Source organism: Pongo abelii, chromosome X (assembly GCF_028885655.2).
Source record: "Pongo abelii isolate AG06213 chromosome X, NHGRI_mPonAbe1-v2.0_pri, whole genome shotgun sequence".
Classification (NCBI taxonomy): Eukaryota; Metazoa; Chordata; class Mammalia; order Primates; family Hominidae; genus Pongo; species Pongo abelii.
Window position 1 is genome coordinate 21,475,431 of NC_072008.2, and position 27,125 is coordinate 21,502,555.

General features: G+C 37.3%; 1 protein-coding gene across 7 annotated transcripts in view; it reads left to right on the forward strand.

Moving 5' to 3' along the window:
- Positions 1-3,436: 3,436 nt before the first annotated feature.
- CNKSR2 (connector enhancer of kinase suppressor of Ras 2) overlaps positions 3,437-27,125 on the forward strand; it is a 287,144-nt gene continuing 263,455 nt past the window's right edge. For 6 of the 7 annotated variants that reach the window (XM_024240331.3, XM_024240332.3, XM_024240333.3 and 3 more), the window contains exon 1: positions 3,502-3,637. In XM_024240331.3, the coding sequence (XP_024096099.1) occupies positions 3,574-3,637 (64 nt within the window). In that variant the 5' untranslated portion in view covers positions 3,502-3,573. 7 annotated transcript variants of the gene reach the window in all.

Sequence of the window (27,125 nt, forward strand, 5' to 3'; positions counted from 1 at the left end):
TTAATATTTATACTTTGTCTGCTTCCAAAAAGAATCTAAGGTTGCTTCCAAAGATCAGTTTTGCTTTTATATCTAGACTATTGAAGTAAGTGTGACATCATACTATTTACTGCATTATGTTTTAGTATGTATTTTATGACGACACACTTTCTCCTAATCTTTGAGACTGTATTTTGCATTAGGAGAAGGCAAAATTAAGCTGCTAAAGTCTGTATGTAATCACATTACACTACACTTACAAAAATGGAGCGAGACATTAACATTTTGACTAACAAGCAAAAAAATAAAATAAAACCCAGTTTATTTGAAAAGTTGTGAAAGGAAAAATGCAAGAAAGTTTTAGCTGAGTCATTTGTAGTTAAGAATAAGAGTGAAGGCAATGAAGATTTAATCCTTTTATTTTTCTTTCCCCCAAATCAAGAATATTTGAAGTAAAAAGCCACTTACGTTCTGAACAAATTAAATGAAGTAATTAATGCCCATTGTATTGTCAAAATCAAAGGCAAATGCTATGTTTTGTAGGGGAAACCTCAGGGAGAAGGAATTAGGGCAAATATTTAAAGCCTTGGTAAAATCTGCCAGATAGTATAACTCCACACCTACATTTTGTTTCAGTCGTTACTAGTTCTTAGATTTATTTTTTTAAATAATCTCAGGTGATTAGACCAAATGAATTCCTTACTTTAACATAAATAAGAGGAGAACATATATGACTGAATTCTGATCTAGGGTTTTCCTCAACATCTTTCTCTGGGATCTTGTTTTCCCATCTTCTTTGGCACTGGTCTTTTCATGAGATACACATCTATTTTATTTTTACTGCATCCTGGTCTTTGACATTTGTTTTGATATTCCACTCATTAAGCAAGCAATATCTCACTTTGAACCTTGCTTGTCCTGCAAGCCCAGCCTCAAGGTGCAGTTTGGTGTGTCAGTCAAATTTAGTCATTTTCTACATTCTCAGAGTTGCTGTTTAGGTTCTGGTCAGGAACACTCAGGGTGACTCTCACACTTTTTTGTAGTTACTTCTGATGAGACATATTCTGTTAACACTCAATGGGCTTTCCATCACTCATACTGTTCGTTTTGTGACACTGATACAACTCTTTTTACTAGTTTTAAAAGTTCACATTCTGGAATCACCTTAACTTGGTGCATCATGACATCAGACAAATTACCTTTTTAAGCCTTATTCATTAATTTATCCAACATTTATTGCATTATGTGTAATAGTTTGGAGATAGGAAGTGAATGTGATAGGTAGGGTTTTCTTATCTGTAAAATGTGGCTAATGATGAGCTGTTTTGGAGGATAAAACATATGTAAGGTACTTAGCACCATGCTCAATAAATATTCATTGTCATTATTAGCCGTATTATTTTGATAAAATTACTTTTAGCATCTCCCTATAACTGCAGCCCCACAATGTATCCATTACATTTAAATATATACATACATATATATATAAAGCTACTTCAATTACTGACACTGAAAACGGTCTTTTCTAGAAACATTGATGTAATGTTCTTAGACTCTATTGGAATGTAAGCACTCCAAAATACAATACCTTTCACACCTGGTCAGCCAAGAAAACACTGTAAGCCACAACCACGATCTGGATTGTGAAAGTAAGGTGTTGTATCTGTGTCCTCTGAGTGTAGGCTTGTCTAGATAATTTTCTAAATGTCTTTCCAAAATTCTGCATATACTTCTAAGTTTGGATAGTTAGAAAAATAAAGAAGCCTAAATACAGGCCACCTTAAATTTTACTTGTTCTCTATCACTAGCATTGAAATCAGCAGTTAAAAACGTCACAATGTTTTAACTACTGTGGTTTCAGCTGTTTGTGTGTGTGTGTGTAGAGGGGGGAAGGTGTCGTCAACTCATGCCAGTTAAAGAACGTGACATTTCTGCATCTTATAAAATTGGACTAGAGAAAATGGGTTACCACAGGAACTGGCAAAACCTATTGACATTACTGGAATGCTTATTTAAAAAGTTTCTCTTTTACTCAATGGACCTATTTAAGAATGATACAGAGAAAACGCCTATAACGGTGGTAGAGAGTTTGCATCTACACTCTAGGAATATTTGTCTTTTAAAGTGAAGCCTCATTAGGCAAACTGTATTTTACTAACTGTTGCATAGTAGCCTGTGTATGGTTTTTGAAGAAAATGAGTTTTGAAAAATCATGTTTACAATTTGTCACTCATTTTAAATCCCATTGTTGCCCTTCGGTTCTTATTAATATATAAGAATATCAAACAGAAAATGACATTCTCTAAAATAGGTACTTTGGAGGAGTTGGCCCAAAACCTGAAACAGAGCCTTTTAAAATGGTACTTGGGGCAGAACCTGTCTCAGGATCACCACAACCAGCAGCTGGCAGGTGACAGCCTCAACGCCTGACTTCCCAGGACCCGCTCATCACCCGGGGAAGATCCGACAGCACTAGCCCTCCTGCCTCATCATCGCTGCGCTTCTGGCAGGCAGAGCCCCGTTCTCGTCCACGGCAGTCCACACCGCCGTCTCTGCAGGCGTACGCGGGTCTCGGGAATCACCTCCGGAACCCACTCAGCAGCGGGGAGGGCGAGGGCGAAAGCGAGAGCCAGGAAAGCCCGGGCTCTCGCTGTAAGCCCCGCACTCAGTGGTGTCCCCCTCCCCTCGGTGGTGGGGCCGCGGATACCTCCTCAGCCGCCTCAGCTGTCGGAGTTCAACTGGTGGGCGGCCCGTCCCGCCCTGGCCGCCACCGCCGGGTCCCCTCAGAGGCCTCACAAAGCCATACTCCAGCCGCCCGCACCTGATTGACCCCGGGCTGTGGCTCTGCCTCGCGCCGCCACCGCCTCCGCCGCCGCGCACGCGCACTTCGCGCGCCTCTGTTCCCGGACGGCCTCCAGAGCGGGAACGCCAGGCTGCGAGCTGCTGGCACCTGTCTGCCTGCCAGACAGACCCTGGGCTCCGGCCTCGTGCCGGCACGCACATGCGCACGCGCCTCGCGCGCCTGCCGTCGGCCCTAGGGGCGGGACCGCGCGGCAGCGAGCGGGCGGGGGGCTCGTGGCGCGCGCGCCCCGCACCCGAGGGCTGCGGAGAGATATTTTGGGTGGCAGGAGGCCCCTCGTCATTTCCGCCGGGCAGCTAGTCGTGCTGGGGGCTTCACTCCCGCGCGTGAGGCGAGCGGGCAAGTTGGCTGAGGGAGTGCGGCAGAGGCTGCTTCCCTCGGCGACGGGACCCCTCAGCAGCTCAAGCCATGAACTGAAGCTCCCTAGGGACGGAGACCCGAGCGGAGCGGCGGAGGCAGCAGCAGCAGCATCAGCCGCCGCCGCCTTAGCGGGAACTGAGCAGACCCGGCGCGGAGCCACGACTCCTGCACGTTTCCCCCCCCGTCGCCGTTCCTGCCGGCGGTTGGCTAAGAGACGTTACAGCCGCGAGACCCGACACACAAAAGCTGCTTTCTCCGCGCCGTCCTCCCGGGGAGGCTGCGGCCAGCAAGGGACCCCACCTGAGAGCAGCCTGGGCTGCTGAGTTCGTTTTGTGTCTGAGCTCTGCGCTCTGCACGGAACCGACCCCGTACTCATGGCTCTGATAATGGAACCGGTGAGCAAATGGTCTCCGAGTCAAGTAGTGGACTGGATGAAAGGTAATGCCCGCTGCGGGGAGGGTGAGGCGGCACTGGGGCGCGGGGCACCAGTGCGAGATTAGGAGGGGGCGCCCGCCGCGCCAGAGCCCGCCACCGCGGCTTCCACTGGCGGATCGTCGTAAGCGTCGGGGCGGGGGTCCTCCAGGACTGGCAGGGGCCTGGGGTCCCCGGTCTCCTTTTGTCTCCAGCTAGAGGGGCGCGGAGCGGCCAGAGAGCTAGAGGGCAGCGGGCGCCACCCGGTTGGAGGCAGGAAGTCGGGAGGCGGAATACCGGCGCATGTTGCGTACTCCCCTCTCCCCTTACTGCCCCCGGGCCAGGAGGACGTGGCGACCCTTATCTCCCAGCTCAGGGTGGACTACCCCAGGACCTGCTCCCCTGGTCGCCCTTCCCTGGCCCCTTTGTTCCTGGGAAAGCTGACGCCCCCTCGGCGGCCGCCCTTGCCAGGTGCCTTCCCCTGCGCCAACTCTCCCAAGCAACTTTTAGCCCGCATAATGGGGTCAGGACGCGGCCGCCCTTATTTGGAGCCTGGCATCCCCCCACACCCAGATTTGGCTGAGGATGCCCAGGGCGGGGGTACGTGCTACTTTGAGGGTGAGGACATCATGCTTCCCCTGGGACAGCATCCTTGCTGGTATCTGTGGGCTGCCTCCAGCGCATCCCCTGGCATCCTTTGCCTTCTCTGCTTTCTCCCTTTCAAGCCAGTCGAGATTTTGGACCTCACGGCTTTTTATTAAGGGCTCAATGCCGGATGTAAGGTGATGCGCATTCAGGTACCTTCACATTTCTTCCATCTTGAAGGTTCCCCCTTTTAGCCCCTGGCGATTTATAATAACCACAGTTATAGACACTCACCCTCCTAATCGCAAACGTGAGCTTTTTTTCTAATCCCTGGGCTTTCCTGTCTCACTACCTCCCTCTGTTGTCTGAGTTAAGGGGCTTGTAGAGGACTCCCCCACCCACCAACCCCTTGGATCCCCAGGCCCAACTCTTCCCTAAGATTTTGGGAATTGAAGAGGGGATGGATGGGATGGAATGGAATAAAGGATCCGTGGCCACACTTCGGAAATGTTAGCGCTTTGCTCGAGGTCATACCTGAGCAAACTCTAGGTAGATCAGTCAGGGACCAAAGGCTTATTATCGCTGAAAATGCCTGTTCCTACGATGAAGGAGCCCCTTCTTGGGCTTACTTAACAGTCAGACTTTCTAAGCTCCAGATAATTTAGAACGAAAGGTGAGGTGATTGGAAGGGATTGAGAGTGACAGGGAGAAATTGATTTTTTTTGCTCATTCTTTTCCCCAGCCTTTTTGGCCACTTGCTTATTCTTGTGGATTTTTCTTTATTTTGCTTTCCTTTTATTCCCTTACTTGCCCCTTTATTCCTCATTTACTTTGCTTTTCTAATATGTGGAAACTGCTTTGTAACTGCTAAGCAGTACAAATGTGAGTGAATTGAATTAAACCTAATACATTATTTATCGACTGCCCCCCTGTGTGCAGTGCATTGTGCTAAGATGCCATGAGGGATATAAAGATGACTAAGACAAAGTCCTGCAGTGGCTCATCTTTGCTGCTGCTTTTTCTCTTTATGTATTTGCTATTGAAATTCCAATATCTTAGATTCCCACCAATTCTCCTCACTCTCCACCTTCTCCGTTTCTCAGTGATGGAAGAAAGAGCCAGAGTATATGCAGGAAGCAACAATGCTTAAAACCCCGTTCTTTGAATTTGTCTAAAAGGTTACTTTAGTTGGAGTCTGTTGCTGAAATATTAAAAGAAGCTATCTTGGCTCCATGGGAGTCTGATTACCTTCATAGACTACCTTTCGCAAATTCCCATGATGCCTGTAGTGAGTGCTGCATACTCAGTCTCCACCTCCCACCCTCCCAGTTACATTCTTGCAGTTTCCCCTCTCTCCATAGTTTAGGTCCACTGAAGCAGGTAGAATATATGATGCACCTATTCTGACACACATTATTAGTTGTCCAGTACACCAGTCCTTTAAAAATCTTTCCAGCCTAAAATGTGGCTTCTTTGAAGTTAGGTTAACATTGTTAGCTGTGATTTGAAAATTTTTTAATATATGTAAGTCGAATACCTTGTTTTCATACCTGTTGGTGACGCATTTTAGAGCTATTTGAAAAGATCAATTGGTAGCCAAGATAGAGTTTGTGTATCATGTACACATATGACTGGAAGAGAATGAATGATATAATTACCTGTATATTTCAAATCCCAAACTACTTACTGCTGAAATTTCCTTAATATTCATATATATTTGATTTGAGATATTATCAGAAAATGAGATTTAAAAAAATAGTTGGATGAAACAAACATTTCCTCAACTTGTAACTTACACTGTTACCTTAATTTTTCTCTTTGCCCTTTTCCCCAAATAAAGTTTAACAAAGGACATTTTAAAAATATTTTTCATCCTGCAGTAATGCAGTAATATTTAAAAGTCAACTGCTGATTTAGGCTGTAGCTTTGAGATAGCTAAACCTCATTTAGTGTTGTATAATATGTAGTGTTGTAAAGGCAGTACCAAAGAATGAACAAGACTCTTGAACAATTGCAGTGTGGGAGTTCTTCAGAGGATGCTCCTAATGAGACAGTTTCATCATCCTTAACATTAAAAGCATATAGTATATGCTTTCAGCTAGTCACAATCCTAAATAGTTATAACTCTGTTTAGTAAGGTACGTTCTTTATGTACTTTCTAGGGTATTTTTCTCTTCACTAAACAGAAAAAGAATCACCAAGTATATAAGAATAGGAATGGCCATATATTTATGATTCTAGACAATTGGTAGAAGTGGTATAGAAACTCAGTCCCAGAGAGGGAAATGAAGGGGGAAAAAAGCTGACAAGATTATTAAGCTTTAGTGGCATATATTCAAGGGCATATATTTATGAGGGACAATTTTTACATTGCAATTTTGATGCAATGTATAAATGGATTCATTTTGACTGATTAATTTTTATTAAAATATTTGAGGGAGATGGAAATATAAAATGTATATATTGTTAGTAGTAAAGATATAAGGAAATCCTTGTATTCTTTTGCTCACCAACTTCATTATTTATAAAATCAAATACTCAACTAAATTTTCTACTGACAATAAAAATTGGATATGACACAGTGTCAATGTTATTTCCAGTAAATACATGAACTCCTTATGAGTCAGTGAAATAAGTAGCTGTATCCCAAATTATCCTGATAGTACTTCTGGCTATTTGGAGCTATCTTATAGACCTTCAAATTAATTTTTAATATTAATCTTATAAAAATATTTTTGGAGAAAATCAAATACTCATAATTTAGCATTTGAAACTGACCTTCTTCAATTGGAAATTGCATCCAATCCTCTTGTAGTTTTTATATTTTAAAACATAAACTCTTTTCAAGGTAAATAAAGGCAAATGAGTTATTGGAAAAAGCCATAGGCAGAAAAGTAGGCCAATAATTGTTCTAATTTTTCCTCCATCTGTTATTCTAAAATAAGTTATTACTCAGCTCCTACCTGTTCACTTGCAGGGCCTGGAAATATTTCATAATCTGCAGTTGTTTGAGTCCCCAGACCATCTCTACTTTTTTGCCCACTGAAATATAACAAAAATCCCTGAATGCTTTAGGGCCCCTGTTATTAACTTGATTATTAATTTTCCTAGTCCATGTCACACCCAGTCATTCCAATTTTTTTCTTACATCTTTTCCAACTCTGAGACTCATTCAAAATATCCACATGACTAAGTTATTTTTCTAGGACTCAGCTCCCTACATTACATTCTTCCAGTAATCTTTAATCTCTCTGGGTCAAACAAAATGATTATGACTTTTCAGAGTTAACCAAAAGGCCCCATTTTGCTGGTCTTCTCTTACCATCTCTGTGATTTAGCTCCAGCCACTTTTGTATTATTATGATTCTTAAAATAATCTAAATTTTTAAGATAGCCTTTTCTCAACCCATTCCACAATAAACTGCTCTACTCTTTCCTGTTTACTATAAATCATTTCTTCAAGAGGCATTCTCTGACTTCTAATTTCTGTCCTGATGACTCAGCCATCTTGAGGATAGAAAATAAAATACATTCTTTTAGGTATAAAAAGCAAAACCAATGTTTTGTATACAATCCTATAATAGAGGAAAATGTAGTGATTATATAAAGTCTAGTCAGTATAAAAGTTAAATGCTGTAAAGGAGAATGTATTGGATAAGGCGAAGATGTTTTGACAGGTACAATACTCTTTAGTAATTCTTTTTTCCCGTCATAGGACCCAGAGCTGAGGTTGAAATTTGTCTTTATTACATAAAGGAAAATATCAAAATTTTGAGTTAAACTGTCTTGAGAGAGAGATTGGAAATAATTTTCTGACAGGAACTACAAATAAGCTTAAGTGATCAAATTGTTTGTATCACTTCCTTTTGAAAAATTAGGGTTTTTTTTCAATTGAAAGGTGACTAAATTGGCACCAACAGTGTCTACTTTGGATTTGACTTTTTTGGGGAACAGGAATTCTTGTCATTTTATGTAAAGAAGAAATACATCTTTTCCATATGTAGAATTTCGTTCAGAATAAATGTTATTTTTCTTATAGTGTTATTAACATTTGCTCCTTAATGTAACACTCATGATTTAGTGCAGATTAGGAACAAGGAGTATATTTATGTAGATATATTTGCTCCATAGATATTATTTTCTCAGTGCTTTTGCATGGAAGGTGCTCTAATGGGTTGTTTTAAATGAATTATTCTCTGCTTTGGGGAAATTAGCCTCTGTAAGGGATGGTAGTGACATTGACAAACTTAGGCAAAGACAGACAGAGGTGCCAACTAGCACACGTAGTAATTTTTTTAAAGGCTGTATATGAGCACCATTGGAAAGAGAAGATGATAATTTTATTGAATCCAGAAGGGATCTGTGAGGAGGGTGGGGTTCTAGCAACTATTTAAGCTACTTATTTAATTAAGGCATAATCTAAGAGGGATGTATATTAAATGTAGCGGCACAGCAAGAAACTCTAGAGTTGAAATGGGGTTATTAACTAAAGGGGGGTTGTTGTATATAGGTTTGTCTGGATGAAGGAGAGAGGTGGGCAGTAGAGGGAAAGTGAGGGAGGAGCATGAGTAGGTGGCACAAAAGTACAAGAACAAATCTGCATTTCACAAAGACAATAAAACTCTCATCATGTCCTGAGTTTAAATAAATGCCACATTATAAAACTTTAGCTGCCAAAAATAAGCCCACAAAGAATGTGTATTGAATTGGTACAGCTGTTTCAAATCTGTTTCTCAGGAATGATTTGAAAATAATGTTAAATTATTTTGAAGACTAATTAAATCATTAACATTATGTTGTTAGATATTTCGAATTTTACTGAACCAAGTTCTTATATGAAGAATGGAAATAGACTTTTAAGTATTAATACTGTTCTTAAAGCAATGATAAATTATCATTTTTATTTATAACAGAGCAACCCTAGATTAGGGCTCAATTTGTTCTTTTTTTTTTTTTTTTTTTTTTTTTGAGATAGAGTCTTGCTCTTTCACCCAGGCTGGAGTGCAGTGGTGCAATCTCAGCTCACTGCAACCTCCGCCTCCTGGATTCAAGTGATTCTCATGCCTCAACCTCTCAAGTAGCTGGGATTGCAGGCACCCACCACCACCCCTGGCTGATTTTTGTATTTTTTAGTAGAGATGGGGTTTCACCATGTTGGCCAAGCTGGTCTTGAACTCCTGACCTGAAGTGATCCACCTGCCTCGGCCTCCTAAAGTGTTGGGATTACAGGCGTGAGCCACCGCACCCAGCCTCAATTTGTTCTTAATGACTTTTAGCTTTCTATGTGTCTTCCCTGCAGTACCTCACACATAAGGGTTATTGTGAAGAATAAAGTTATTAGCTTCTAAAAAGAGTACTAAAAGAATGGATCATCTATACTAATTTTTAAAAAGGGTGGGAGAAGGGAGTATAAAGTAATTTGAAAAAAATGGAGTCTAAAAGTTTTAATTGTTTATGGCTTTTTATTGTTTAGTGTCTGATTAAAAACAGCAAGTATAGTCTTCAATGTGGAATCATTGTGTTGAATTACATTCAGTGAGTGAATTCACAGTTTTCATGTATAGCATAGGCCTGTGTTCTTCAAAATGGTATATTTTTGTGGTTGTGGAAGCCAAATGATCAAAAGAAGCCAAAGAGTTGTTTTGTTTTGTTTTTGCTAAGCTTTTTAAAACATTATATTAAAACAAACATGGATATTATATTCATGATGTAGAAAGCAAAATTGGCATTATTTCAAAGATGAGACCAGAGACTTAACAGGAATTTTAGGCTTGCAGCAGGCTGTTTAAAGCTGTATTCTCCAGACCTCCCAGGGTTAAGTACACTCTTGTGAGCAATTACAGATGCATCAGTGGAAAAGTTGGAGAAGCGGTGGTTGAGTTTAAAAAAGGTAAAATTAATGTACTCTGTTTCCCTTTTTTTCCTATTACTACAAGGCACAAAATATGACCATTTTTAGTCGAGGTCATGATAATTGTAGCATCTTAATTTTGTTTATTTGTTTGATCCATACATCTGCAGTCAGGATGAATTCCTTGAAAATGAATCTCATCCGATCTCATTCTTTCACTTCTTACCCTCATCAGTTTAAAACAATTTAATGACTTCTCATTGTTTTTAGGATAAGGGTCAAAGTCCTTAACATGGCATATAAGACCCTTGAAGGTTTGGTCATTGCCTATGAGGTAAGCGTCATGCCCGGCACCAAGTATACAGGCTGCCTCACCGTCCTTCCTGTTTGCCTACCACTGGGCATTTGCACTTAATATGTTCCCTCATCCCTCTTCACCTAGTTAAGTCTTACTCACCGTTCATGTCTTAGGCTTTTTCTCATCCATCTTAGGAAAGCCTTTCCAGATTTGTTAAATCACATCAAATCCTCAGTTATATGCTGTCCTAGTACCATGTATATCTCCTGTGTCCCATTCACCAGTTTTATTTTTATATTAATTTGGATGATTATTTGATCTCCAACTCCCCCACTAGATGAGTGCAAGAACCCCATCTATTTCTTGTACCAGCGTGTAAAAAAGTATCTGGTATAAAATAGGCACTTAGAAAATATTTGTTGAGGGAAGGAATAAATTAATTTATTCACAGATACTGGTCTGTCAGCAAATCTGCTTTCCTAAATGACAATGCATGTAAAGTCCCTTATAATGCTCTAATGGATACTTCAGTGCCAACTTGTATATTGTGTGCCAGAATACAGTAGAAGTAGGGTTGCTTTATCCATTTCTCATGGTTGTAGTGCTCTAGCCAATTCAAAGATACGAATCATGGTTTAAACTTATTTTGTTATAAAATATTAGTAATTTCATTAAATTAATAACACTTTTGTATTTATGCCATATTATAAATAGTATAAATATTACTTACTAATGTCACTTAATAAGACAACATGATAAGCAAATACTTATTAAAACATTAAAACACACTCCTTCTCCTGAGCATTTATTTCCCTTCATTCAAATTTTCTAATTGTTTCTTCATTTGGGTATTTTTTAAAGAACTCTATATATTTTAGAATGCATGATAGAGTGAAATTGATCAGATGTCTTAGTTTTGTCCTCATAAAAATAAAAACAAAAAGCTCATATAAAAAATTAAAATGCATTATTCTGTTGTGAGGATATCCTTTATTTGTTAATTGGGACAATAAAATGGAAAAACAACCCTTGGGCTTAATGAAACCATTATCTTATTTATTATATTTAGTGTTCAATTTGCATTTTTATTAATAGGAATACAATTAAGGTATTTAAAGGTGCATCTTAAATCAGTATTTTGTTGTGTAATTTTTCACCCTTCCCTCTGATTTTGAAAGAAAGAAGACTTTAAAAACTAGATGTAAGTTTATCATTACTAATTTTTGAAGGGCACTTGTTAAGAACATACGTACAGAATTATTGCAAAGCATAGTTTGCTAAATACAGGTGCCTCAAGTGGATTTTCTATGAATTACATGCTGCTAGATAATCACTAGTAGGCAAATTACCAAAATTTTTCTAATAAAGCCTGCCTCCTCCCAATTTAGAATCATTAAAATACAAATCAGAATAAGTGAAATTGTAAAGATCTTAATAGGCATGCCAGTTTGTTAACTCTTTATAAAACACCATCAGGCTTAAATGCTCTAGCTAGTACTGCAAAACAATGGATTGCAATTGTGCCCTGATTTGACTTACAAACAACTATTCTACAAGATGGAATTTTTAAATTTTAAAGATGTATTTAATTTATTGTTTGATTTTAATTTAAATTACAATCATTAATTCTAATGGAAGTTTTCATTATCTTACTCTTGCAATTTCAGGAAAAAAGAGTTGTTGCTATTTGCATAAATGCATTGAATTTTAAATTTTACTAAAGTGCAGTAATAACTGTTTTAGCTTTCTTTGTTCATCTATTGACTATTTTACCACAACATAAAATTGTTTGAAAAACCGAGATTTATTTAGTAAACCAAAACTTGCACTGACACCAATATATGATAGTTTGTCATGATAAAAATGTTACATAACTAATACCAAGTATAGCATACATGACTATTATATGTTTACTTGACATTAATGTTCTTAGAAATTAGGTAGGTTAGATAGTCTTTAGATACAGTGGTAGATAAGAAGAAACCTCATTAAATTAGTTGCCTTTTTAAATGTTGCTCAATATCTTTTTTTTTTTTTTTTTGGTGTTTGTTTGAACTTTTTATTTTGTTCCAGATACATCTGCTATTTTTAAAACAGGCTTGCAACATGTTTTCTTAAGTAATAGCTAGAACAAATCAATGGAAGCCTGGCTTAGATCCTAGATTTTCCTTTTTTCAACTTATTTACCAAAGATTATAAAAGAATCTATTTTCTAGTAAGTTGTTAGTTACACTTAGCAATGTAATTTATTAGTAAAAACCTTTAAAAATGCTGGCATTAAATAATACAGCTGAATGATTAATGTTAACACTGGCTGAATTTTTGTTTTAATTTTGTTGTGTTTTTTATGTGTATATAGGAATTTATTTTGTATATTTTTTCAGAAAATTGGTATTTTAATTTTGTGAAAATCATTTATATTTTGGTTTTCAAAACAGGCCATTGGGATATTAAATACATATAACAGAGAAAGTGTAGAGATTTTGCTCATGATGCTCAAAACAGACATATAGTAGTCCAGTGGCTAGTTTTCCTCCTGGCCTGCTGGAACCTACATAGAAACCAAGTTTGATGTGGTATAGAGCTAGCATGATATGGCCGGGCTAGGTGCTCTTTCCCCGTTTCCCATTATATTGGTGTCAGGATGAGCTTTGTGGCAGTCTCTGTTGGCACCAATGTTACATTAAATCAAAGGAACAAGGCTTCCTTATCCAGAAGCCTGCTCTGTTGCCTTCTAGCTGTCAGACCAGAGACTTTCAGTTTGATGTTGAATTGACACACACAGAGTAGTTAGTTCTGTGAAAAATTTGAGTTAGATGATTTTTCTTTCCAGTGGCCCTAGACATAATGCTTTGAGTTTATTTATGGTAAAAACCTGTTAATTGAGATTCTGTTTATTTGGGATTTGTGATAATTTCACTGTGCTCCTATTGAAGATTACTTTTAATATGTGAAGGAAGGGTTTGCTGATCAATCTAATAATGCAAACAAGATTGGAAAGAAATTGTTTGACCTGGGAGAATACAATGTTTTTGTACTATACTTTGCCAGGAGCCACTTACATACTGAAAATATGATAGTTAGAAAGGAGTTGTATTTTTACTTAGAATTTCTGTATACTTAGAATTATCAGTTTTTATTTTTTGGAGTATTTTGCAAACATTATTTAATATAGCTTGGTTCTTCTCATTCACCCAAATTGGAAAGGTCATGTACTTCACATTATATTATTACTAGTAATCTTTCAAAGTGAGATAAGGGAGAGTTATTAACACCTTTTTATAGGTAAAGTACCGAGAAGTTAAGCAGCTCAACAGAGATTGTAACAGCTGTTCAGTGAAATTAGGTTTGACGTCAACTTTTCCCCTACTGGATTGGATTTACAATTTAGTGGGTAAAGGATACAGTTCAGATATGTACACAATGATTTTCAGAATTGACCTTTGAAAATTTTTTTCTGAATTTTCTACCCTTTAAAAATTGGCATAATATATAATATAGTACAGGTAAGAGCACTTTGGAATCAAGATACCTGGGTTTGTATCCTGACTTTATCACTTCTTAGCTTGTGTGATCTTAGGGAGAGTTTAAGTAATTTTCCCAAGTTTTCTCCTTTTTATAAAATGGGGATGCTGGTATTACCTACAATTACCAATCTAAAAGGTGTTTCTACATTTTGCCACATTTTTCTGTTGTGGTATACTTAAAACAATGCCTTGTATATAGTAAGCACATATAAATGTCAACTTTTTTAAAGGAAGGTTGTATTCTGTTGGCAATATTCAGAGGCAGAACTAATAATAGATTATATTTATTAAGTGCTTACTACATACCGTGTCCTGTGCTAGGTGCTTTCCCTACATTACATTTAATGCCTGTCTTAACCCTGAAAGGTTGGACTTAATCCCTATTTTACAGATGAAGGAACTTTGGCTTAGAGAGATTTTTACTTAGAAATGTTGAATGACTTGTCCTATATACCTGTATATTTATTAAGCAGGTATTTGTTTTAAGTATTGATTTCTGATTGGTTCCAAAATACCTAATATTTCCACCTTGCTTTTCTAGCAGAGGTGGATGTGATGTGAGAGGAATCCTGGAAATACTTTTCAAAGATGTGTATGTCCTCTCCATCAGACCTACCTTCTCTAGTATCTGGTAAGATGGGCTATAGTTTTTGTGTCCTTTGGGCTTCTAGTGAGATGTGTGTGTGCGCGTGTGTATGCACGATGAGTTGTTGCTACTTCTCAGGGCTTTCATTAGTGACAAAGATGCCACATATTACTGTAGTCTTGGTGACAGCTTTTCTATTTTGAAGTGACCCCTAGAGTTTGACGTTCCCCTCTGCTGAGTCTGAATGTAGGCAAAAAAAAAAAAAAAAAAAAAAAAAGCCTACTCTGAGCACTACTGCCAAGAACCCAGTGCTGAGATGTTTTGTTATCAAAGGATTGTTAATATGTGGTGCCTGATAATATATCAGTCATAACTATATCACATTTTACCAAAAATAATGATGTTTGTTCAGATTTACTCAGCAGTGGTTAGCCTTGCTACCTGCATTTCATTAGTATTTCTTTGAACAGCAGACATTTTTTGGTGTGTTCCTATGGATCCGAAACGCTTATATACCTACAAAATGTTAATTCATCTCCTCAAATTGTTTTGTTTGGAAACATTTATCATAGACCAAATTGTGATATGATAGGAAAGCTTAGTGAATCACAAAAGCAATTTAAATGCTAGAGGAAATTTAATCATAATTAGTTAAAAAACTATTGTGAAATAAATGCAAAATATGGAGTGGTCAAGTTGAATTAGAGATATTTGACCAATGGAGTGCTTGTAAAATGGTAATGAAAGGCACAATTCCATCTACATTATATTTGAAAGTGATACACATAATTTTGTATATGTTTTAAAAATACATATTTCTAGTATATATGTGGAAACTTAAAGTAGGATTTGTTCAAAGTTATGCAAACATGATATTTTCTGTTTCTCCTTGCTTTCTTTTAATAGAAAGAGTTAAGGTGAGTTTGCTTCAGACTGGAAGTGTTAAAATAAGTGAAAATAACTTAAATTGTTCTTTACTTGTGGAGAGAATGGTTTGAAGTTTCTCACTTTTTATAAAAGCTATTACAATACCCAGGACAATAGAACCTTCAAAAAAATTTTGAACTGTAGTAAATTACCAACTACTTTGAAGTTACCTTAGTCTTGTCTCTCTGACTCTGTAAAGCACCTTTTTCTCCTGAATTGCTCATTATCCTTTAAAATTCATATGAATTAAAATTAATTTTGTTTGGGGATGTTTTTGAGAATTTCATCACTTTCTTTGAAATAATTGTTGACATCTTGTTTTAAAAACAATCTGGCTTAAATATGGTAATACTGTGAATCTCCATCTACATTAATTTTAAGATGTATCTGATTTAATGTTTAAAGGTAGTGGTTTCTTATGTTTTAGATTTTCAAATGAAGCTGCATATTCTTAAACATATGCATACTGGAAACTAATGCATGCACATAGAAAATAAATACAACAGTGGGCTGGGTGTGGTGTCTCATGCCTGTAATTCTAGCACTTTGAGAGGTTGAGGTGGGCAAATCACTTGAGCTCGGGAGGTCGAGATCAGCCTGGGCAACATGACGAAACTCTGTCTCTACAGAAAATACAAAAATTAGCCAGGCATGCTGGGGCATGCCTTTAGTCCCAGCTACTCAGGTGGCAGAGGTGGGAGGATCACCAGAACCAGGAAGGTCGAGGCTGCAGTGGGCTGTGGTCACACCACTGTACTCCAGCCTGGGTGATAGAGTGAGACCTTGTCTCAAAAAAAAAAAAAAAAAAAAGGAACTATAACACTATTATCATGCCACCGTCCATTCATTCCTTAATATCAATATCTATTTGTACAAATTTCTAGTTTCATAAATGTCAAACACTTTGTTTTTTTTTCTTCAATCAGAATCCAAATCAGGTGCACACATTGTAGTCTAGCTTATTCTTTTTTCCTATGTCAATCTTTTTGGATGTTTTACATAACAGATGTTATGTAATATCTCCTGAAATAAAATTCACAGATAATATAACCTACCTACTCACATAATTTTTAAAAACTCACTAAAATGCCCTTATTGTAATAAAAAGAAAAATACATAATAAAATAATATGGGTTTCTGTATGTACATACTCAGTATGACTATACAAGAAGAAAATAATTGATATTTTTCCTCCTTTTTTTTTTTTTTGCGACGGAGTCTCGCTCTGTCGCCCAGGCTGGAGTGCAGTGGTGCGATCTCAGCTCACTGCAAGCTCCGCCTCCCAGGTTCACGCCATTCTTCTGCCTCAGCCTCCCCAGTAGCTGGGACTACAGGCGCCCGCCACCATGCCCGGCTAATTTTTTGTATTTTTAGTGAACATGGGGTTTCACTGTGTTAGCCAGGATGGTCTCGATCTCCTGACCTCGTGATCCACCTGCCTCAGCCTCCCAAAGTGCTGGGATTACAGGTGTGAGCCACCACGCCAGGCCTATTTTTCCCTACTTTTAATGAACATATCTGGATTTAAAAGAAGCATTCAGATCAGAAGTTGTTCCATAGAGTGTACACGAGAAAATGGAAGAACAGATGAACTAATAGTGAAGTAAAAACAAATATTAGGAGAAGTGTTAATGGACCAGACTCATTTGATAAGCCATTCTAGTAATCCCTATTGAACATTTGAAAGTCATGAGTGAAGGAAACAGCTTTTTGGAGAATGTTATATTCTAGGGCTGGTATAGGGAATATGTGAAAAGAGCCTGGAGCATCCTGTAGTGCCATAAAGTAAGGAAGTGTTCAAAAAACACAATGATGAGGGCATGTAAAAGACTCAAAAGCCAATCTGAAAGAGCTTCCAATAGCTAAAGCTGGAACAATTTGAACAATAAAGTATTATAGTATTGGATTATAACCCAACATATAAAATAAATATATTCATGGATCCATCCTGATATAAATAAATGTCTGGATAAGTAGAGAAATGGAGGAGAAGAGACAAATCTTCCATGTAGAGAATTACAAATCATTTATATACATACTCCCTAACTCCCACCATAAAGAGGTGGCACTTAAATTGCCACTCCTTGATTGTAGGTTGCATTTAGTGACTTGTTTCCAGAGAGTAGAGTATGAAAAAGGGGAAACATACAACTTTATAGTGGAGAAACCTGGCAGTTCCTACCTTGGCCAAGTGATCAAGGTTAACATCATCAGTGATAAGTCATGTTGATAGCATGTACCCATGATACGATGTGATATGATGTGATGTGATATGATTGATATGATATGATGAGAATGGTTCTTTATCTCTGTGGTCTTTCCTTACTCCCCACAAACCTATAACCCCATTCTAACCATGAGAAAAACATAAGAAAAGCCCACATTTAAGGACATTTTTCAGAATACCGAACCAATACTCCACAAAACTGTCAAGGCCACCAATAACAAGGAAAATGTGAGAAACTTAAAAACCAGAAAAGGCTAAGGAGACACGATAATTAGTTATATTATGGCATTCTAGATAGGATCTTGGAATGGAAAAGTACGTTTGGAAAAAACTAATGAAATCCAAATAAAGTGTGCAGTTTAGTTTATTAGCAATATAATAAGGTTGGTTCCTTAGTGTAGTGAATGTACCATAGTAATGTGAGATGTTAATAATAGGAGAATATGGGTGAAGAGTATACAGGAACTCTTTATACTATTTCTTGAAACTTTTCTGTAGATGTAAAACTATTCTGAAATTTTTAAAAAGTTGTTCAAATAAAAAAGTTACAGTATTTTTCAAATTTGGTAATACCAAAAGATAAGCTATGTCTCATATATGAATAGTTTTGTTTTGCCTCTCTGGAAGTATTAATAATAAAGTCTTTCAAATAAAAAGGGCACTTGGGATATAGAGTAGTTCTTCACTATGTGGGATTGTTCCATCCATGGATCTAGCAATCATTCAGTAACCTAATCATTGTGATAACCCAGTACTACTCATAATTTTCAAAATCCTCCCAGGAAACAATATTGGCCCTGGCCTGGCATCAGGATCCCTGGCCTTACCACTTTTCTTTTTTGTAAACCTTATACTTTTCCACGTGTGAACATTTTTTAAATTTTATGAATACATATTGTTGTGATTTGAAAAATAATTTTATTGAATGAATGTTATACTTTGTTTTCATTCTACTAAAGTTACTCTTTTATTTGATTAGCATTTTTTACCTTTTGCTAATCAGGAAATATGTTTAAGAAAAGGAGACTAAATGTACATGGATAGGATGGAGACCACCAAAAGTTAGCTCCATCTTCTCATTTTACCTTAATGCTAAACAATTTGCAATTAAACTCTCAGACAGAAGAGTGTGCTATTCTAAACATTGTTAACAAAGCTTGACTCCCAGTGTTCCTTCTAATTGTAGTTTCTGTTTCCTGTAGGCAATTTGTGTGGGAATGTTAAGCAAGGCATGATAATTTTGAAGTAAATAAATCTTGTGGTTTATAATTGATAATCAGCTGTATATATAAATGTGTGTGTAAATATGCACACACATTTACTTAGGGCAGATATTTACTTACCTAGGGCAGTATATTAGTCTGTTCTTGCATTACTAGCATAAATACCTACCTGAGACTGGGTAATTTATAATGAAAAGAGGTTTAATTGGCTCACGGTTCCACAGTCTGTACAGGAAACATGGCTGGGGAAACCTCAGAAAACTTTCAATCATGGCGGAAGGCGAAGGGGAAGCAGGCACATCTTACATGGCTAGAGAAGGAGGAAGAGAGCAAAGGGAAAGGTGACACACACTTTGAACCAACCAGGTCTCATGAGCACTCACTTACTATCATGAGAACAGCAAGGGGGAAATCCACCCCCATGAACCAGTCACCTCCCACCAGGGCCCTCCTCCAACATTGGGGATTACAATTCGACCTGAGTTTTGGGTGGGGCCACAAATCCAAACCATATCATTCTGCCCCGGACTCCCCCAAATCTCATGTCCTTCTCACATTGCAAAATACAATCATTCCTTCTCAACAGTCTGCCAAGTCTTAACTTATTTCAGCATTAACTTAAAAGTCTACAGTCCAAAGTCTCATCTGAGACATGGCAAGTTTCTTCCATCTATGACACTGTAAAATCAAAACCAAGTTAGGTACCTCCAAGATACAATGGGGTTACAGGCATTGGGTAAATACACCCATTCCAAAAGGGAGAAATCAGCCAAAAGAAAGGGGCTACAGGACCACGCAAGTCTGAAACCCAGCAGGGCAGTCATTAAATCTTAAAGCTCCATAATTACCTCCCTTGACTCCATGTCTCACATCCAGGCCACACTGATGCAAGGGGTGGGTTCCCAAGGCCATGGGCAGCTGTGGCCCTGTGTCTATGAAGGGTACAACCCCCTTGGTGGCTATCCCAGGCTGGCACTGAGTGCCTACATCTTTTCCAGGTGCATGGTGCAAGCTGTTGGTAGATCTACCATTCCACGGTCTGGAAGATGGTGGTCCTCTTCTCACAGCTCCACTAGGCAGTGCCACAGTGGGGACTCTGTGTGTGGGCCCCACATTTCCTCCCACATTGCCCTAGTAGAGGTCATCCATGAGGTCTCCTCCCCTGCAGTAGACTTGTGCCTGGTCATCCATACATTTCCATAGATCCTCTGAAATCTAGGCAGAGGCTCCCAAGCCTCAACTCTTACCCTCTATGCACCCGCAGGCTTAACAACATGTGAAAGCTGCCAAGGTTTACAGCTTGTACCCTCTGGAGCAGCAGCCTAAGGTGTATCTGGGGTCCTTTTAGCCACAGCTGGAGCTGGAGTGGCTGGGGACACAGGAAGCAGTGTCCTGAGGTTGTACAGGGCAGCCAGGCTCTGGGCCCAGCCTGCAAAAACCATTCTTCCCTTCTAGGCCTCTGGGCCTCTGGAACACGAGGGGCTGCTATGAAAGTTTCTGAAATGCCTTTGAGGCCTTTTCCTCATTGTCTTGGCTATTAACTTTCAGCTCCTCTTTACTTATGCAGATGTCTACAGCTATCTTGAATTCCTTCCCAGAAAATGGGTTTTTCTTTTGTACCAGATAGTCAGACTGCAAATTTCTGAACTTTTATGCTCTGCTTCCCTTTTAAATATAAGTTCCAGTTTCATACCATCTCTTTGCTCATGCATATGATCATACACTGTTAGAAGCTACTAGGCCACTTCTTGAATGCTTTGCTGCTTAGAAATTTCTTCTACCAGATACCCTAAATCATCACTCTGAAGTTCAAAGTTCCACAGATCCCTTGAGCAGGGGCATAATGCTGCTAGTCTCCTTGGCAAAGCATTGCAAGAGTGACCTTTACTGCATTTCCCAGTAATTTCCTCATTTCCATATGAGGTTACCTCAGCCTGGACTTGACTGTCCATATCACTATCAGTGTTTTGGTTACAGTCATTCAACAAGTCTCTAAGAAGTTCCAAACTTTCCCTCATCTTCCTGTCTTATTCTGAGCCCTCCAGACTGTTCCAACCTCTGCCTATTACCAAGTTCCAAAACTGCAGCCACATTTTTAGGTATCTTTATGGCAATGCCCCACTCCTACGTACCAATTTTTTGTGTTAGTCTGTTCTCACATTGCTAGTAAAGAACTACCTGAGACTGGGTAATATATAAGGAAAAGAAGTTTAATTGGCTCACAGTTCCACAGGCTGTACAGGAAGCATTGCTGGGGAGGCCTCACGAAACTTTCAATCATGGCAGAAGGCAAAGGAGAAGCAGGCATGCCTTATATGGCTGGAGAAGGAGGAAGAGAGCAAAGGGGAAGATGCCACATACTTTTAAACAATCAGGTCTTGTGAGTATTCACTCACTATCACAAGAACAGCAAGCGGGAAATCTGCCTCCATGATGCAGTCACCTCCCACCAGGCCCCTCCTCCAACACTGGGGATTACAGTTCAACATGAGATTTGAGTGGGGACAGAAATCCAAACCGTACCAAGCAGTTTTGCTGAAATTGAATATAACTCAAAGACCTTTTCTGATTGTTTTTAATCAAGGAAGTCAATGTTTTTCTTCTTGTCATTAAATGTGGTACCTTATTTTCATCTTATAATGAGTCCATGTAATGCATTTAGTAGATGAGTTTGGGTTATGAGGGGTTGTGATTTAAGACCTCCTTTGGTCACATCTCCAAGAAATTACATTAAGTTTCAAAACTTCATACTTGCCCTTAATTCTTGTGCCTTTCTGATTAAGATCTTCCTTGTTTTTTAGTTTAATGGTGTGAAAATTCTAAAAAGCTCAGTCTTTGGTAATCCGTAGATAAAGAAACTGACAGAAAACTTAATGCATTAACCTGATACTTTTTTCTTTCCACAAAAAATTGAAATGTTATAATTGTCACAATTTCAACTTACTTGATTCTTTGTTATTAATCCCTCTCTGTAAAAATGTGAAGTTCTGTTGACATTGTTGATGTGAATGTCTTAAAAGTGTTGCCCTGATTTGCTGCCAAATGTCTTTTTCTGATTTATGCTCTGTGAGTACCAACCTAGCTATGCATTAATGTGCTCTCTGTGAAATGCTTCTGCTTTTTGTACAAACTATTCTTAAGCTATGCTTACAGGAATGAAGGACAGGTTGTTTTATTTCAGTAAGGTAAGAATGCTTTACATTTAAAGAAAGCTTCAAAAAACAACCTATGTCAATTATACATTAAATATCAAGGGTTTGAAACTAGTTTTGAGTATGTGACCAGAAAGGATGGTTTGACTTTTCAAAAGAATTTCCAATATCTTAAAACTTTAGAATTTATCTCGGGTTAGGTGGGCAATGTTTAGACTAAGTTGTTTCAATGCTTTCCAATAATACTTTTCATAAAATTTCACAGATTTAGGGTGGCTAGCTATTGCAGTAATACAGTCTTATAATAATTAACAACAGAATGTTAGAAGCAAATTGTGTGATTTGCATGACTTATGAAATACAGATGGTGAGAAGTAGACTTGGAAGCTTTTTCAGGGTGCAGATGGACACGAGTTCTTCAGTGAAGTTAATTAAAAGTAATCATTGTATAGTAACCACTGTCTTGTAGGCTGCTAAGAAATTAGTATTCTACTTTCCCAAATGAAAATGCCAGATGATGCCTTTCCAGGCTGTGGGAAATATCTTTGTCACCTATAGTCATGTCAAAAGACGCATTCCTCTTCCCCTTTCTTCCTCCATCTCTAGATTTCATACAGATGAATAAAATTAAAGGGACAAATACTAGTAGGAAGCACTGTATATAGAAGACAATACAAATTATCTGTAGTACTAAGTTGGGATTGGAGGTTCTGGTCCATCCCACATTCTGTCCTGTATTTGTATGTGTGTTTAATTCATGTCTTTACTTCTCAAACCCTTTATTTTAAAATGGAGATAATTAAAATGTGTTTTATAGAGAATAGCTGAGGAATAATTAATATACAGTCTAGGCAGAAATGGAATAACATTCTGACACTGGCGAAAAAGAATTTATTACTGTACAGGATTTAAAATGATCTTAATGGAAAAGAATTTTTTTAAGTATTCCAGTTTAGAAATAAATTACTAGATATAGCTCACATGTGTTTGCCTTATGATATGGCATGAAAATAAGATTATACTGATTTAAAAATGCATCTGGGTTATAGATTTCAGGTGGTTGGCTTTGTTTTGGGAACTCTTTCCCTTTTTCTAACTTCTGTCATGTAGCCACTTCTTTTTCTAACAGCTATATTTTAGTGTTTCTCTCCGAATCAATATTTTTACTTATTTGAGTCAAAAGACTACTTAACTAATTTAGCCTAGTTGTTAGAATGGTATATTCCATTTTTCCGGCCAGGGAACTCAATACAAAGGTCCTAAGGCATTGTTGTTGATGGCTCCACCAAACCTGGCTAAGTCCTGAATCAGTATAGGCCTCATCTCAGTAGTAAACCTTGTATATCACAGTCCCCTAGTACTTCTCAGCGTTATTTTATCACAAGGTTTATGATTATTTAAATTTTATTTCTCAAATCTTGTCAGAAGATTGGAATGTAAGAGTTTTATTATAACAGGTTTATTATTATACATGGTGATCAAAATTATTATTAAACACTGAATCTGTGCAATGAAAATGATAGGTACTTAGCACTAGAGCTCCATTTAAGTGATAGAAATGTATTGACTTTTCATAGGAAAAACAGTCAATTGTAAGAAACAAATGAACCAATTCATTTCAGCTTGGATCACTGAAAACAAGAGAGAATCATTGGCAAAACAATGCCTTTTCTCATTCATGTGTCACAAATGGTATTTGGATTGAGGACAATTGAGAAGTATTAAGACTGCAAATTAGTTCCCAAGTTGTGTAGAATAGTTGTTTGAAAGTGTACTTTCCCAAAGCTCCTATGCCAGCTTTTAATTTTTTTATTACCAGCAGTTTTGTTTTTCTTAGGTTTTACATTTTGGTCTGCATTTGTGTTTTCCTTATAAAAATGCTCTATATATCCAACTAGTACATCTTGTGTAAATGATGTCAACTCATATATAAGACTTCATTTTGAGGAATTTTAAAAATACACAAATTTATTAAGAGCTTTCTTTTAATCAGTATAATAGTGTAACAATGTTGACCTTAAAGCTTTTCAGAAATATTCACCATGATTTTGTTATTGCTACTTCTTCCATCTTTTTGATATTGACATGTTTCTAAACAACAGTGGATAGTAAGATGTCAGATTTTATACTTTCATTCAAACTTTGAAGACCATTTGGATTTTTTGGGATGATCGGCTCTGAGCCATTCATAACTCATTTGTTAAAAACACATAAGTCTTCGAGTAAATGAATGCCTTGAAAAAAAAAAAAAGAGATCATGTGGTTGAGACAGCTTTACTTCTGTCAGGGTTACCTATGGTAGGGCAAATTATTTGGATTTCTGGTTTTCTTTCCTATAAAAGAAAGTTGGATGATATGATCTTAAAAGCTGTAAGATTTGGTGATTATAAGCTTTTAAATTCATGTTCATACTTGGTTTATAAGTGATGAATGATAAACATTCTTGATTTTCTTTACATCTACTTTTATGACCACCAGTGACAGTTGGGCCCTCTGAATTTTTCAGTTTAAGTTTTTTCTACCCAGTAATTAAATGCCAAACACGAAACTGTATGTGCTTTACACAAAGATTTGCTATGTAACAAAAGTGGAAGGTGTATTTTTTATGTTTTAGGTGGATTTGAATGCCCACAGTTCTAGGCCACCAATGCCAGTTTACCTTTACAGATTCTGTTTGGCAAATTCCTAAGACATTAGGTTACAAATCTTTCTCCTTTCTCTTTTTTCTTTCTTTTTTCCTTTTTCTGTAATCTTTCACCACTGAAAACTTTTAACAGTTACAGGTTAGTAAGCATATCATTGAGCAAATGCCCTCCAGCCTCTTGGAGAGTCTATTCACACTGTCTTCTCTGCCTGCCCCTTGGTAATACACAAAAAGTTTCAGGTGGCTGAAGCCCTAATATATTAAAAACAAAAATTTGAACTCTAAATACACCTGTAAGAGCAAGGAAAACATAAATTAGAATATGTGGCATATGTAAATTGATATGGAGTATCTGAAAAAAACAGTACTTTTTGTTCTTGGTGGTCATATTTAAATCATACTTTTAAAATCAAAAGTCTGTGTAATATGATAGTTCTGTAAGTTATATCTAGATGTCTGTGAATGCATCAAACAGATTTTCTTTATGCATGGAGTACAAGTACAACCCTGAAGTTCTTAGCGAAATTTATGCCTATTTTTATCAAACTTTAACATGTATGGTTTTATTATATTTAATGGGCAAATTTGAAACACAAACTCAAATACAGTTCTTGTGTCCATTATTGAAACACATCATCATTTAAAACCATTTGTAACATTTTCTTTTATAAAAGAACATGCTCTACACACTGACACTCTTGTTCTCTGCACAATCTATGAGATGAATTGATAGCTAGAATGAGAACGAACTTTTAGAAATCTCTTGGCCCTATGCCCTCATGTTACTTGTAAGCAGCTGAGCTCAGAGAGGTTAAAGGACTTCTCTAAATTCATGTATCTTTCTAGTAGCAAAATTAGTATGGCAAATAACTCAGTATGAAAGCTCAGAAATAGTATGTTGCATAGATCTTTTCATTGTTGTGAGGGCATCCTCTATTAGAAACAAGAGAATGAGTTCTTTTGATCACTGGTGTCAAAGTTAGAGCAGGTCTTTATTAACACATGCAACAAACCTACTTCATAGAATAATACCCTCATTAGAAATGTTTGTTTTAGATTCATTTTATCGTAACTGAATGTAAGATTCTGAAATGCCAAACCCCATTTATAGTTAAAATGCTATTAACTGCTCGAAAATCTTCTCCTGATGGTCTTCTAATCTCTGTGGGCTATGACTCAATGATTTTAAATCTCATTTTCTAAAGCTTTGCAGATTGTTAACGCAGCCCAGTGCAACAGGATTAAACACAAATCTGAACACACAGTACTTTTTGAGGTCCGTTTAGAGCTGAATAAGTGGTTTGCTGTGCTGAATAATTTATTGTAATTCACTTTAATAATTTTCCATTTTAATTATGAGCAATATACATGCACCTAAAACTCTAAGTGTGAATTTTTTGACACTTTAACCCTTAGCTTTCTATATTATTTAAGTAACCTCATTCACACTACTGGAATTAATATATTAGAATAAATTGGTCCCTTGTGTTTTATAATACAAGTAGCTGTCTATGACACACCAAAAAAGTACATTTGATACCACATGTTCTCTCATATGTGGGAGCTAAAAAAATTAAATGCATTTAAGTAGAGAGTAGAATTGTGGCTACTAGAGGATGGGAAGGGGAGTGGGGATGGGGAATTGGGATAGGGGTTTGGGAGAGGTTGGTTAATGCATACAAAATTACAGTCAGAGAGGAGGAATAAGTTCTAGTTTTCTATAGTACCGTAGGGTAACTATAGTTAACAATAATTTATGTTTTCAAATAGCTAGAAGAGAGGATTTTGAATGGTCCCAACACAAGGAAATGATAAACGTTTAAGGTGATAAATATGCTAATTACCCTGATTTGATCATTACATTGTATACACGTATCAAAATATCACTCTGTAGCCCATAAATATGCACAATTATTACATGTCAATTTAAAAAGTGCATTTTGAAAGATCAAGGCTGCTGAATTATTTAAAAATTTATTCAGAAAGCTTATTGATTTTGATGTCCTCTTTTGTACCTATTGTACATATTACTTACTTCTATATAGTAGACTTTATATCATTTAAACTGTTCTGATTTCTGTCTCTTTCCAACATTCCAACATCCTAGTGTTATAAAGCCTCAACAATTGGAATCTCAGATTTTAAAAAAATATTTATTTAAAATGAGAATAACTATAGCAGTGTGATATCTGCATTTATCAGTGCTTTGATAAGATATGTACATTGTATGGATCATAGTGAAATTTCTGGTAATTATTTTAATAACTAAAAGTATTTAACAAAATGGAAACAAATACATTAATAGATTTTTCAAATTTAGTATTTATATAGGTCCCTTGTACTATGTGTGCTGTCAAGTATTCAATAAGTGAAAATATAAAATACTTTTTTTAACCACTATAATGCCATTGTATGATTTTTATTCTATGTATTTCTCTAATGGTACTTACTATCTTTTACAAACTACTTTCTGTTGCATCTTAATTTTTAGGTAT